Source organism: Rhopilema esculentum, chromosome 16, assembly GCF_057945365.1.
Source record: "Rhopilema esculentum isolate cy_ngs chromosome 16, ASM5794536v1, whole genome shotgun sequence".
Lineage (NCBI taxonomy): Eukaryota > Metazoa > Cnidaria > Scyphozoa > Rhizostomeae > Rhizostomatidae > Rhopilema > Rhopilema esculentum.
In genome coordinates, this window is record NC_142830.1 from 7241052 (window position 1) to 7255921 (window position 14870).

General features: G+C 35.3%; 1 protein-coding gene across 2 annotated transcripts; it reads left to right on the plus strand.

Moving 5' to 3' along the window:
* The first annotated feature begins 3497 nt into the window (after positions 1 to 3497).
* On the plus strand, positions 3498 to 10416 carry LOC135682017 (rhamnose-binding lectin). Of its 2 annotated transcripts, XM_065196715.2 has the most exons (5): positions 3498 to 4093; positions 4887 to 5297; positions 6164 to 6301; positions 8164 to 8556; positions 9009 to 10416. In XM_065196715.2, the coding sequence occupies exons 1-5, from the start codon at positions 3997 to 3999 to the stop codon at positions 9308 to 9310; spliced, it is 1341 nt and encodes a 446-aa protein (XP_065052787.2). In that variant the 5' UTR covers positions 3498 to 3996; the 3' UTR covers positions 9311 to 10416. The 2 variants fall into 2 exon arrangements, with proteins under 2 accessions (XP_065052787.2, XP_088969421.1); XM_089113295.1 differs by lacking the exon at positions 6164 to 6301 and having other exon boundaries at positions 3509 to 4093.
* The last annotated feature ends 4454 nt before the right edge of the window (positions 10417 to 14870 follow it).

Sequence of the window (14870 nt, forward strand, 5' to 3'; positions counted from 1 at the left end):
ATTATAATCTGGACTGAAAAAACAAATACAGATTTATCTTCTTCAGCATGCCAATGTTCATCTTGAACAAATTTTATTTTTCTAACATTCTACTTCTGTTTCTATGCTAGATTATTACGATAATTAAATAGCTCGATGTTAAAGGTGATTTTTAGAACTTTTCCTTAAAAAGTTTTCAGTAACAAACTTTTCTAAAACAAAGTCTTAGTTTTCCCTTTCTTGTTGGGCAAGCACAGTTTCAGCAGGGAGAGAATATGCATGAATTGCAGATTTTTATTTTACTGAAAAATGGCTCTAAAAATTTATTAAATCAAACACTGAGGATTAATTTTCAAGTTTATATTAAGCAAATTTTTGATTTGCTTTAACAGAATCTTATAAAGGCAACTCAAAAGTTTAATTGACTTTTTTCTCTACTAAGGTTTGTGATACACCAAGGTGTGTTTTTACTGTTGGTAAAAATGTCTGGCACTTATTGTCATCTGGCATTCCCGTTTGCCCACTTTTAAATGCCACTCTGCTGTTTGTTATTTTATCTAACATCATTAGTTAATGAGTTCAAAAAGATCTTAATTTCAAAACTTTCAAATACCAGCTGCGAGATAAGCTGAAATGTTTTCTCAACAAGTTACAGGCTTGTTCTTTCTATTATTTTTATTAATTAAATTAAGTAAGCTTTTTCTTTGTGTACAAGCAGCAAACATTGCACTAGACATGGTATCGTTCTCTGAAAAGATTATTCATAGCTTTATTGCAGTTCAGCTCCACTTAAATTGCAAAATTTAGAATTCTTCAATATTAATTATATTCTGCTAAGTTTTATTTTTGCTTATAAATATTTGCACTGATTCTAAAGAAATATCTAGACAATGCTAGGACGCTTCATTGCCTCTGTCTGCTGACAGGTACTCAGTGCTTTACAAAGCTATTGAGGTAATTCAAACTATGCATTGAAAATTCAGAACTTGAACTCCTTGTACCAGTTTCTTGTCAAAACGCTAGACCTCTTTGAAAACAAATGAACTCTAAAAATAGCAACACAATTTCAAGGACTTTGTTTCTCTTCGATGAAATTAAACAAAATGTTCTAAATTGTTCGAAGCTCTAACTAATATTCACAGATAAACGATAGCGTTATCTAACATAATCAAAAAATTTCTATAGACATTAATGCATCGAAATTTTTTTATTTCCTAACTAAATTATCGTTATTTGAAATCTTTATTATCGTTTATGCATAGAGGCCAGCAAAAAATATAATATATACAATTGCAGACATCTATTGAAATAAACACTGATACGCATGCTGGACGTATTTTACGCTATCTAAACCCTCGCCCCACATTCTATCCAAAGTTGCTGCGAGAATGTTTATAAGGGGAGATCAACATTGATAAGAAAGAGGTGATATAGTTTTCTACATTCAGATAAGGAAAAGAGATCAATAGAGGTATGAAATATGATAAGAAAGATTGGGAGTTAAGTCGAGGAAGTAGGTTCAAAGCTAGAAACCATGAGAAAAAATGAGAATTATAGAGGTTATGCTGCTACACAAAACACATAAGCAACTTTAGAATTTTTCAGAAACCCGTTGGCAGACTAAAACCTAAGGACAGATGAGTATGCCCTGGAATCTGAGCAGAAATGAAACTTAAGGAATCTTATCAATCTTTTTACCATTTTTAGCATTTAAGCTCAGAGGTTAGACCAGGCATCTTCATTCTAAGAGAGAACGTGCTGAGTATTCTTTAGGGGTTACTACTCTGTATAACTATTCAAAAGCTAGAAGATAGTTCGCCAAAAGATGATACCATATAATTAATGACATTTCTCTAACTTTGTAATTAAAAAGTGGTCTACTAGTTTTAATAAATACTTATACCATAATGCATTGATACATTCTCAAAGCTTGAGTTTGCACTTTTTTGAAACCACGTTAAGTACTATTTAAAATGGCATACTTTGAAGATTGCTAGCTGAAAGATCTCCCTGGAGAGATAAACTCTTGCAATTTACTGACATAAAAAAAACTTTAGCATAAAGAAATGCCTGATGCCTCCTTGCCTTCATAAACGAATAACTAGAAGACCTATTATCAGCATGAAGTCAAAATCAATCTTAGTATCCACTCAACCTTGGCTGTTTTTGCATTGTTATTGTATCTTATCTCTGGTTGTTCATTACCACGTTTTTACTCATTTCAAAATCCACTTTATTCATTTAGTCTCTATTCAAGCGCAAATCCTAGACAGAATCATGTTTAGTGACAGCGCAAAAGCGCATCTACACTAGTTACCAGCCTGTTACATCGACCTGTAAGATTTCTCTTGTTAGAGAAAGCTTTCTCAATGCGCAAACCAAGCAAATTTTTCTATGTTTAACTCGATCTTTAAACAAGAAGAGTCTAGCTTTTGGTGTATTAAAACTACACTTTTGTCACACGCCCCCCACCCCCCCTCCCAGCAATATTTCAAGACAGTGGCAAAATTCGGGCAAATACTCGGAAATATAATGTTCGGGCATTGGAAAAGTTTTCTTTATTTCTTGATATACAACTTAAGGGCACAAATAAGCAACCCAAATATCAATAATTATTTTATTTGTATAATTATCTATACTTTGGATTATATATTCATACAAGAGTAAGGCTTTATATTTAGCTGATATATATTTAGCTTTATATTAGGCTTTGTATAAACATAAGGCTTCATATCTATATTTAGGCTTATATAAATATATTTTTATCATTTGAAAGTGCAACAATTCGAACAAGCATATACGATCGGCTAAAATATGTGAACAAATTTAAATACACTCAGATACAACCTGATAGATCATAACAGGGTTTTATAAGTCTTCATGAATTTTCTACCCCCTCGACTCCTTGTATTATTATTATTATTATTATATAAACGTATATTAATTTTGATGAAATATATTACATTAACTATTTTATCTGTTTCATTGGAATATTTATTAATTAAATTTTCGGGAAATCAATGGAAGCCCCCCTCCCCCCTCCAATACTTGAGGTATCAATACGCTAGCAATAAACTAGCAATGAACTAGCAGATAAGTGCCGCATGTTTGCAAAACTTTCTGGTAACATATTGTTAGAAAATATAGACTCCCATACTAAAAGAAAGGTTTTAAGCTAGAAGGATTAAATTTTTTTGTAATAATTTTGCTTTGTTTGGAAAGTCTTCTCGATTTTATGGAAGGAATCGATTAGAGCTGATTTGAGATATTTGAGGTCCCTTGCAAGAAGAGAACCTTAATGTCACAATCACATTCTTTGTGAACACACATTTGAATGCGGCTTTGCTGTTTGTTTATAAAGATCAATGAACTAAGGAATAAACAGAGCACAAATAAGTGACTTTTTCTAACTATTTAAAGGTGGGTTGCTCCTAAACGGGGTTGAATTCAAGCTACAAAGCAAAAAGCAGAAAATTTATAATATCGGGGTACAATGTTGTTGTGAAAAGCATATGTACAAAGATTTATTCAAAGCGCTGGGATGTTATGGTTAGTTGAGGAGTAGTCAACTGTGTAAGCTTGCTGACAAGAGAAATTAAAAAAACGCCATTAATATTTTTGGCAAGGCAAAACGAACTCATCATTCAGATGTTTGTTGTGCTTTGCAAGTTGACAAGGCGTTCATCATTTTCAAATTGCGCATTTTAGTTACCTTGATAGGCCACTATCTAGGCAAATTAAGAATCGGTTACTGCTGTAGACACTGAGGGCAGCAGATACGCTTCGTTACCAAAACCTGCAAACAGTCAATGGGCTCAGTCAAGGCCAAGGAAATTCTTATAGCATTAAGTTCACAATAACAGGTGTATAGCGTCGGATTGGATCTCAGAAAAATAGGCCTAAGTATTTTGCTTATGCCAACCATTATGGAAAGGAAATGAAAAAGACAACTGGAAATTTTGTCAGGCACACGTGCTAGTCACCGGTGCACAGAACAGACTTTTCTTCAACATAACAATGCACCGTTCGTTATCACACCTATCGCTAACGACCTGTGACTTTGCATGGTGCTTCTTACTCGTCCTATTCTTTGCGGAGCCTGCAAAAAGTCATGGTAAGGCCAAAATTTATTATTGTCATCAAATTGAGATTATAAGATGAACCTAAGCAAAAAATTGCATGGTTGAAAATTTATTTTTTGTTTAGAAAGGCGATACAACCTTTACAAAGTTTAATCGCAAATTTTATAACGACCCTAGCAGTTTTGAGTCTCAAATTCCTCAATTTTGCTTTTCAATTTTGCTGCATTTAGTAATAGAATTATAAGTAAAATGAATCGGTAAATGTTTTCCCATAATATCACTTGACTTCCAGCGGCTTTCAGCTTGTTGAAATCGATGAAAGTTTCAAGTATGCTTTTTAAATGCCTCACGGATCTTTACTTGTGCCGTTAATGTCTACTTTCTTCTGATGAACTTGTTTACTGCTTTCAATAGAACCCAGCACAGCTGGATTCAATTTGTAAGAAATTGAGTACCATTTACATTTGACAATTACCCGCCCCTCCATTGCAAGAAAAAGATCTTCGTGATTCGTCACTCTGTCACATACATGGACACAAACAATATGAAAGCATTGTGTTGTGGTAACAAAACACGTATACAAGTCCTTTAAGCCGTGCCTTGCTACTTTTGGCATTTTCTGTTGTGATGATATTATAAGATTCTGAAAGTGAGAAGGTGTTTACCACGACATACTTCAGTTATAGCTGTCCGTCGTTAAAATGTCTCTTATTGGGTTGGGAGATTTCCGTTATTGAAAGCTTTACCGTTTTGGCGTTTGAAGCAATTCTAGAATAAAAGAACCGCATTTAAGTTATAAAGCTAATATTCGTTTATATGTTATAGTTGAAAACTACCTCGAAGCTACGATTTGTGATGGCAGTTCAAAACGAATTAGTTGTCCACAGACACAAGATATCCACATACTACAAACATTTTATGGGAAGTGGAGAAACCACGACTGCCACGGTCCACTAGTCGTCAAAGATAATATCCTGACATGCCATGTCGAGCGACCTAAATCAACAGCCATCATAAGAGACATATGCCAAGGAAAAAACAATTGTGAACTATACGCGGACAAAACAATATTCGGTGATCCTTGCTCCAAACTATCGAAGTATCTTTATGTGACGTACTTCTGTTTACCTTCCCATTCAAGAAAGAAGACCCAGCCAAGCCGCTCGATTTCAAATTTACTAGGAAACGTATCACCTGGTGAGGTTCGCGGATTCCTTAGACAGAATATAGAAAAAGGTATCCAATCTATTTTCGATATTTGGTATATTATAACAAAGAGATAACTTGAGAAAATTGTTCTCATACAGCAATTCAATACACGGCCTCATTTCGGTAATTACTCCTCACTTGACAGTGCTAATTTTTGAGCTCAAATTAGGATTTACCATCATACTTTTTTAATCTAATATCTTATAAAATCTTTCAATCATCACAAAATGTCGTCAATGTCACAAGCACAAACATCATGAAAACTTACATGTAGGCTAAAATCATGGTCTTTGATCAAATTTGAATTTAAAGATCTAGTAAAAGACGCGTACATTGCAAACGAGGCCGCTTATGGAGTTGGTGTATTTTAGATGTAATATAACAGTAAACAATACATAACGCAATGCTACATAACTGGAAGAAGCTATCCACGCCAATGCTCTAATCCAGCCAATGGCTGTGTCAGGTCAGGAACTTTTATCTTTATATTGTGCATAACACAGTAAACAGCCGAAATCAGCCTTCTTTGGCAAGATTAAAGCATTGATTCAATTGATCTGACGTCCATTACCATTTCTAGGCAATCAAGAGTAAGCACTACATCTGTGGCATTGCACTAACAAATGACTATGAAAACAACTAACACAGGACACTGTATGACAATATTAAATTGCTTTACTTATGTAACTCTATCTGCCTTTAAATAACAGTTAACCTTTGTACCCTTTGACTCGAGTGCTCTATTTTCATAGTAAATTTACCACATTGGGGCAGACGTCATCCGAAACTTTTCAATAAGATCATACAATAATTAGACGGTGTACAGAATCTTTAAGATGAGCAAAACTTTTATAAACCCCGATGTTATCACTTTCACTGCTTTCTCGGTGCAGACCAAACCCCAAACGAGGGAGCAGCGCCTGAAACCGAGTTTCCAGAGACTTTAGATGACATGCCTGGCTCTGAGGACTTGCTCAACAGTCCACTCATAAAAGTCATACGTTTGGCGTCGGAAGAGTTATACCCTCCTAGTAAGTGAGGATCCATTTCAGAGGTCGATTTTAAAGGGCCTCGTTGGGTGCTCTCAAACGTTTATGTACAAATGAATCCTCGATCTCCTATCATTCTGATAATTTACAAACTGGAATACCAACATTTTTATACTATAGAGTAATGACAGTGACAAGGACCGCCGACATTAGCCGGGGCAAGTGCCTTGGGACCCAGGCCCATTCTTGGGCCCTTTATAATGGAATCTTTATTAGTTTTCATATTCTGGAATCTATTTTAGTTGTTAAGAGAGGGGTCTACACATATTGATAGCCCTGGGGCACTGCCTTGCTTCCGGCGGCCATGACAGTGACAGCCTCCTAATAGCAACTGACACAGTTTTTAAATACTCAAAATTTTCCCTTTAACTGATAATTTATATAAATTCAAACGTGATTCTCATAATTGGCATTAATTCTGGACAAACAGCTAAGCTAACAACTAACCATTTAATGCAGTGATATGCTCATGCTTAAAGTTGCATGCATATGGCTTTTTAACCTCGGCCTCTGAATAATCCAATTTCAAACTCTTATTCTTTCCAACTTATGAATTCTTTTAATGTTAAACTAATATCTCGACTATTGCTGTTTATTCAAATCGTATATATTACTAATCCTAAAGATGGGCGCTTTTCAAATATTAACAAGGTCATTTATGTCCGATGATCTGCGTGTATTGGTCCTGGGAATATTGTTAAGCTTGCTCAGTGTTGATACTCCCAAGGGCTATTTCATACCTGTACGGTATCTTCAGCCTGTATTTACCCATTAACCAATCAAAAGCATTTGGATCACTGAGCATGCACCGAATATAAAGATAAGCTGCTCTGATCTGCTTTGGAAATTGATGTTTCATGATGATTGTTGATTCTCATTTTGTCACGCTACAATCTCAGGCCAATCGTCAGTTATCCATTGCAGTGCACCTTTACTTATTGAATGCATTCCTTGATCCTTTGCAGTTGGTAATCTCAAGAACATTTGGATGTTAGCGAAAAGATAAGAGATTTCAATTCGGATGAAAACCATACTGAGCATTTTCCTCCGATACGATTTATATATGAAATCATAATAAGAAAAATTGCCAAAGACATGAATGTTGAGGAAAGTTGTAGACTTGAATTTGGTCCTCTCAAACCCTGAACTCCGTTGACGATGGAAACCTAAGTGTGTTCTCTTAAAAAAAGTAATAGAAGAAAGTAGTACTGGTGAGAAGAGCCAGCATTTGTACGAAGGTCCGACAGGTTTCAAAATTTTCCATCATATGCACCAGCCTAGTTAAAATCAACGACACTATTTTCACATCACATAATTTGTTCCGAGGTAACAACGTGGCTCTTATGGGAAAAAGCAAGCCTTGAATCAAATGACAGTGGAATGTTATAGGAAAGGTTGTCATGAGAAGAGTGAGAACAAAACTCTGATTTATAAGCTGTATACATTGATACATAATAGCTTGATGAAATGCTGTCAAGCGCCATTAAATGTAAATTTTGTCCAAAAGCCTTTGCCCTAATGTGCATGTGCATATGATCCGTTTTCTAATTGGTACAGAGAAATTCATTGAATATTAATCCTAAACCGTTGGAATCTAGACTCGTCTCCCCAACAACGTAGAAGAGGCATTGCCTTTGGACTTAGCATACACCTGAACAGGTAGAGTCGCAGATAGTGGAGCTCTATTTCACGGTTATTTTGCATTTTATACTTGTCAACACTCGGTCAATCAAGGCCAACGTATACAGCACGTTTGGGGTGAGCAGCCAATAGGTAGGCTCTAAACAATGCTATCTGTAGTATTTATATCAAACAACCTTACAATTTGAAACATATATTTGCAGACATAGCACTGCATTCAGCAAAAGTTTGCAATGGAGAGAGTCGCACATTGGCCTGCAAGCCACAGCAGCGAATCAAGATAAACAACGCCTTTTATGGGAAAAAGAGTGGTCAAGATTGCCATGGTTCTTTGCCATACAAAGACGAAAGTCCGACGTGTTCAGCACTAGACGCAAAATACAACGTTCAGAGGTTTTGCGAAGGAAGGCGATTCTGTCTTGTGCATGCTGACGACACAACATACGGAAGAAGCCTGTGTCCGAACATCAACAAATACTTGCATGTTACGTACTTCTGCGAAGAGCCAACTGATTTCAAAGCGAGGTCGTCCGTCGTTACACCTCAGGTTGACTATGAAGAGGATGCGGTGACCAGATCAGAAATCAAAGCAAACGGTATGTAATGGGTTGTTTTATTCAATGCAGTTAGTACTGGAACTAAATGGGTTTAGAGATAGATATACGGAAATTTCTTACCCTGTTGTGAAAAGGATGGTTTGTTAAAAAATTATATTACATAAAATATTACTATTGATAGTATTATTGATAATGCTTGAACGTGAGGTCATGTCACATTAATCCAATTACATGGCCTACAATAGAGGGAACTCTTGAAGGCACCTATTGTGAAGTTAACCCAATGAGAGTTTAGGTGATCGCCAGAAATAATAAGGATTTCAAGTGCTTTTAGGCTTAAAGTTTAAGGCAAAAAAAGAGAACCATGATGTTGCTGAATGTCGTGGCAATTTCTAGTGTTTGAATGATGAATTTCCTTCAAGAAATTATTGATTCTAACTTATCATTAGTGAAAAAAGTAAGTAAATGATATGTTTTCTAAAAAAATTCAGATGACATCCCAAGGACAATTCGCGTTTGTAACGGTCATCGCAAGACAATCAGCTGCACATCCAAGTCAAAGACAATGCAAATTCATCATGCCTTTTATGGAAAGAGGAACGGACAGGATTGCAGGGGACACATCAGATATCGCGACAGTGTTGCTGACTGCATCAAAAATACTGCCTTCGACTCTGTGAATTATCTATGCAACGGACGACAGTCATGTGACTTGGCAGCTGAGCACGCGCTATTTGGGGAAGACCCTTGCCCGGGCGTCAATAAGTACCTAGAAGTTAAGTATTCATGTTAGGACGGAAATGACATCATTAACACTAAAAGGACTGGGTCGAGAGAATGAAAGCTACGCGGCTGGATGCCATTCAAAACAAAGCAAATTTAAAAGCTATCATAAAAGCAAACCCATCACTTGTCTTTATTTGCTCATCATTGCTAGTCGTGATGTATTAGTCTAAGAAGGTTCTTCCAAAATGGGAGCAAAGTCTCAAACAACAACTCCCCAGTGTTTCTACAGAATACAAGTGATTTCTAGGAGGTCAACTTTTGTCTACATTAGGAACATTGCATTTCCAGAGTTTTAACTCTAGGCACAGCCAGGCATCTTTTAGTAAAAATAATAATCGTCTACTCCCTCTTGATTAAAATTCATTCTAATCAACAAAAAAGAAAGGTTAATGTACTCAAAGCTCTGCTTAACATTCTGCGAGACAACATTTTTTGTATCTATTGTGATTCATGCCCAAGCTGGTGAAAAAAGTAGTGATTTTTTACATACAGAGACATTATTTTTAAGAATAAATTCAATTATTTAACAAGCGTCATAATAATCCTAATAATGTCTATCCAAAGAAAGTTACAGGATATTTTTATCAGTGCAAATTTTGTTGCAAATACGTTTGTTCTGGGGTCAGATGAAAAAAGTGTACTTAAAAATTTTTGATCTGGAATTTTGAAAGTGAGAGTTGAAAAAATAAGAGATAAAATCTGGTTCAAATGAAAGGATATTCATTTGTGCAGCGGCCATTTGATGTCATTGCTAATGTCATTTTGTGATGAAAACTATTCCATATCAAAATTCAAGATGGTGATAAAAATATTTATAAAATCAAAATATGGCAAAGTAGCTTTGTGGAAAGATATCATTTATTGCTTGTTTCGTCATTCCTTAAATTCGTGAAGTCTTATGAATTCTGTGTAGTCTGTAGCATATCTATGTTAAAGTTCATATGTCGTGGATTTGCTAAAACTTTCTTTTATTTTACGAGATAAGGTAAGTTTTTAGTTCATTCAAATGTGAAAGACCCTGATTTTGAATGCTGATTACTTTGACTACAGTGTAATATAATAGTTTGAGCAGTTTGTTGTTTATTGTATAATATAATTTTTCACTAATAAAAGTTCTCATTGTGATTAAACTACGTCAGAATTTTTTCCTGAGTTCCTGCAATATAAATTCGGTAATGATCTTTTGCTGAAAAGTCTAGTTCAAATGTCAGGTTTTGAGTCACGGATTTGAAGAGACAGGTCGGTTTAAGGATTATTGCTAAGGCGTCATTTTTTGTAAAATGATGTGTGATTTTATAATTCATTACTCAAGTGAGAAAATCAACCATGCCAATATGAAAATTTTAAGTTTGTGGATTATAGGTATTTCAACTTCAGATGCCCCGCTATGATTTTTAGCCGGTACACTCACATGTGGAATCAAATAACAAACAGAATATACTCTTCTCTAATTTTCACATTCACTCAATCAGCAATCTGATTGGTTGACTCATCAGAAGAATTCTGAGACTGGGACCTTGCTAATAGCCAGAGAAAGCCTCACTGTGCTTTTAATGCACTCAAAAACTAGGCGAGTATCAATTAATGGTATCACATAGCTGCATCAAAAGATATTCGTTAGCAAAGGCACTAGAAACGCCTTTTATTTGCTTCTAGAAAACACTTACACGTTTTCAGTAAGAAAAATTTCACAACTTAATTCGTATTATCTCAAATGCTTCTAGTTTCCACTTGTTTACTATAATGCTATTGGCAACGGACGATGCCACATCTGTATCTGTCAAATATAGTATTCAGACAAAGCATACGCGTATTTTTTTATCAATGAATTGTGTAAGCAACCATGTCTCCAATGCACAGCTAAGTAAAAAATAGTACCGATCACTGATACAAACATATCTTAAAATAGATTTGTATAACTTGTATGCTAATCCTTAAAAGGTTTATTACGACAGATTTTCTTGTAAAATGTACAATTATATTTAACAAATGAATACAATAAAGCTATTGAAAAGGCTTATTGACATCAAAATATTACAGATAATTTTTATATAAACATTGTAAAATTTCTGACAAAAGACCAAGAGTAAGAATACTTTCTGGGCAACCAGGTGATTTGAGCCTGGAAATAATTTATGCTTATGTCATGCGAGCTGAAGAAACATGTCAATCAAAATATGATTTCTGTTAATAATTAGGATAAGTTTTGCTAATGCTGGTCACCATAGCAATGACGAACTTATCTGCATTTCGATTGGCTGTGTCAAGTCTCCAAATACGGTGAGCAGATGTGAAATGCTTCGCAGCATATAATAAGAGAGAAATATAACCCATTCTTGTTCTAAACGATGCATCAGCAGAAGATACAGATGTCCTAGATGACAAGAGGAGAAGCGACAGACTATGGTTTTTCTGCACAAAAAAGGTGCAGAATTGAAAAGACAAGAAAAAGTTTCTTGAACAAAATCAAGAAAAATTGGAATGTAACAACAACCATGAAAGTATAAACAGTGAAATTTTCTGAAAATGAAGCCTCAAAACGGACAATTTTAACAATTTTTCCCAACTTTATGAAGCAAAATATTGGTAATCAGGAACACTAAATTGAAGCACAGGGAGAAAGTGGTATGGAAAGGAGATATGGAACATAATCTAAAGCAAGTCCTTATGTTCTACAGCTCTTCAAGTTTATCCAATTTTTGGAGTATATTATCTGGAAGTTTATCTCGTTCAAAGGAAAATAGAACTTTGACCTGGGTGGTGTTGCTGTGATAATTGGAAGGCCATAAGTGTTCGCAGGAAAGTTGGTATGGTCTGCTGATTAATGTATTCGGAATTATATGTTGAGGACTAAGATAAGCAACTTTATTTGAGACAGGCAGCAATTATTTGAGAAGTGATTATTTTGTAGAAAGATAACAAAAGGCTTGTGAAAATCGCAAATTTTGTGCTGCTCACTCGGCATGGCTTGGGATAGCCAGATGAGATTGTTCTTCCATGAAGTATCGGAAGATCTACGGGGTTTCATAATTACGATGCTAGTTTTAAACATGTTATGTCTCTTAGCAACACTGCTTCTTAATGTGTTCCCGTTGATAACCTTGATATTCGTCAGGTCTTTACAAACTGCATCAAATTCCCTACTAGGTGCTATGTGCGTTGTGGACATTGCTGTTGCCATATTCGTACAAATCATTTATCAAGCCATGCTTCAAAGTACGCTCTCATCGGAAAGTACGCCCAGCATTGGCACTTTTATTTCATTTGCTGTAATGTTTGCTCTGTGCAGAGGGACACTTTGCCTTATAATAGCGCTGATCAGCTTGGACAGGTTTACCGCCGTTTGCCAACCCTTCTTCTACTTAGGAAGAGTCACGGTAGCGAAATATTTGACAATTTGCGGGTCAGTTTGTAGCGTGTGGACCGGTCTCTGTATAATTGTAATAGGATCACGATCAGATACAGCCATATACTGCACTCTGGGATTCTGCATGACTTTCTCTTTCGGTGTGATTACATTCTGCTGCACAAAGATTCTAATGGTTGTTCGCCAGCAGCGAAGGCGAGTACAAACTGTTGGTAAAATCTCAGGGACAGCAAATACGGGCGGCCGTCGTCAACGAGAAGGTGGCAAAGCATTCTTTATTGTAATCGAGGTAATGGTATTCATTGCTGGAAATTTGCCAAGCTTGATGGCTTTGTTATGGTTCTTACCAGGCAACGTTTCTAATGATAGGATGTTAGTTTGGACCAACGTGGTAATTCTTGCCACAAACATCAATTGCGTTATCAACCCATTGATATACTGTCTTCGCTCAACCGACATTAGAAAGGGGGCAAAGAAGCTGTTTAAAAGGTCTGATTATTGGTGAAGATGTTTCAAAACTGGTGTGCTACGTATATTTTGGTTTTCCATATGCTATATCTTCAGTTGCCCGTACAGGTATATGAGCACAATGTATATATACTTGCATCCATATTTATGTATATTTGTATATATTAAACTGTTTATATATTAAACTTCCTGATTAAAACATCTTTAAGATATTTGTATACATTTCAGAGCTAAATAATTGAAACTCTAAAGACGATGAGAACGTTCAGAAACAAGTGAGTGCATTAAAGGGACCATCTAGATTAAAAAATTGTTGGTTGCTGCACAGATAATGCAATTTTGCTTTAAATATCGAAGAAAGTCTGAATCAGTTTTCTCTGACTTCATTAGACCCAAGTTGCTTTTCTTTGAATCTTTCTTTGGGCATCAGCAATGTTTGAAAATTTCTTGTAAACCTTTGTAAATTTTGATCAAATTTTGGAAGTAAGGCGTCCAATAAAACTTGTACTTTTGCTGTTTATAAATTTCCCACTCTGCATTTCCAAAATAACAGAGAAAAATATATTAAAGAGGAATCGCTGTTTCTTCAACCCCACTTTTTTACTCTTTGATGTCATCATCGTAAGCAAGCAGATGACAAGCTAAAATGACTCGAGGACTGTTTAATCTGATATAAAACACACTGCAAAGCCAAGGAATTGAATATTTCTAAACGCTCCTGAAATTTGCGAGATCTTAAAATAAATAACCTGCACTTTTTAACCAGTATAGCAATACTTTTTAATGCTCAGTGCCTTTTATTATCACATTATGAAAGTTACCACCCAAAAATTTCAAGCCTTAAATTTAAATTTAAAATTTTAGATAGACGAATATTATATAGGCTGATTATATCTTTTTTCTAGGCTTAGGTCATCCAAGTTAGAAGGGAGGGTATGAATGCCAAGATGTCGCACAAAACAATAGAGTTAAAGGCCAATTTTTTGCCAATCACGTAAATTTTCCGAAAGCCTAAGGCTCTTCATGCGCCAACAAAATTATGCTGAATTCGGCCATGCCATTTCTAAAGGGCTATAGTTCCTGTCTTTTTCTTTATACATCCAATTATACTTGTTTTTATGCACTGCTATATTTCACGCAAGTTGTCTTAACAAAGTGTAGGGTGCTAACAGTTTGGCACATTCTATTGATCGATGACCAAATGTAATATGAATATTGTATAGAAAATTTACTATGCAAATAAATTTTCTACATACACAATATATCAGAATTGTTTGTTATAGCTTGTGTTGTTCAATATAGTATGTTTAAAGACATGATCGAAAACCCAATTATGTGCCTTTAGGACATCACAACAAAGAGTTTTCCAATTAATAAACACTGCTAATAGTTGATAAAGTTAAAAAACACTTCACCTGAAGCGAAGATTATAATTGAAGCTTTCCAAAATTGCTTAGTGGCATTTTCGCAGTGATCTTTCTGTCTTTCAATTCTTTTACCTTAAAGCAGGAATCGGGGCAAGTTCTCTTGTTTCAAAACACATGTCTTGCACCGGCGAAGACATTTTCATGTTTCATTTTTACGCATTTAAATTTTTTTCAGCTACCATTCAGTAGAAATCTGTTAGCGTGAAATTCAAGAGAAAATAAAAATTTGCCATAGAAAGTCGAAAGCTAGAATAAAAACATTTCTGAAAAGAGAGAAATTATAATGGGAAAAGCATTACTCGATA

Excerpts from the sequence above, each read along its gene's own strand:
- LOC135682017 (XM_065196715.2), top strand. The coding sequence starts at position 3,997 with ATGCACCGTTCGTTATCACACCTATCGCTAACGACCTGTGACTTTGCA. Across the intron at positions 4,094-4,886 it reads GGAGCCTGCAAAAAGTCATG|TTGAAAACTACCTCGAAGCT; the intron begins GTAAGGCCAAAA and ends TATATGTTATAG. Across the intron at positions 5,298-6,163 it reads TAGACAGAATATAGAAAAAG|ACCAAACCCCAAACGAGGGA; the intron begins GTATCCAATCTA and ends TTCTCGGTGCAG.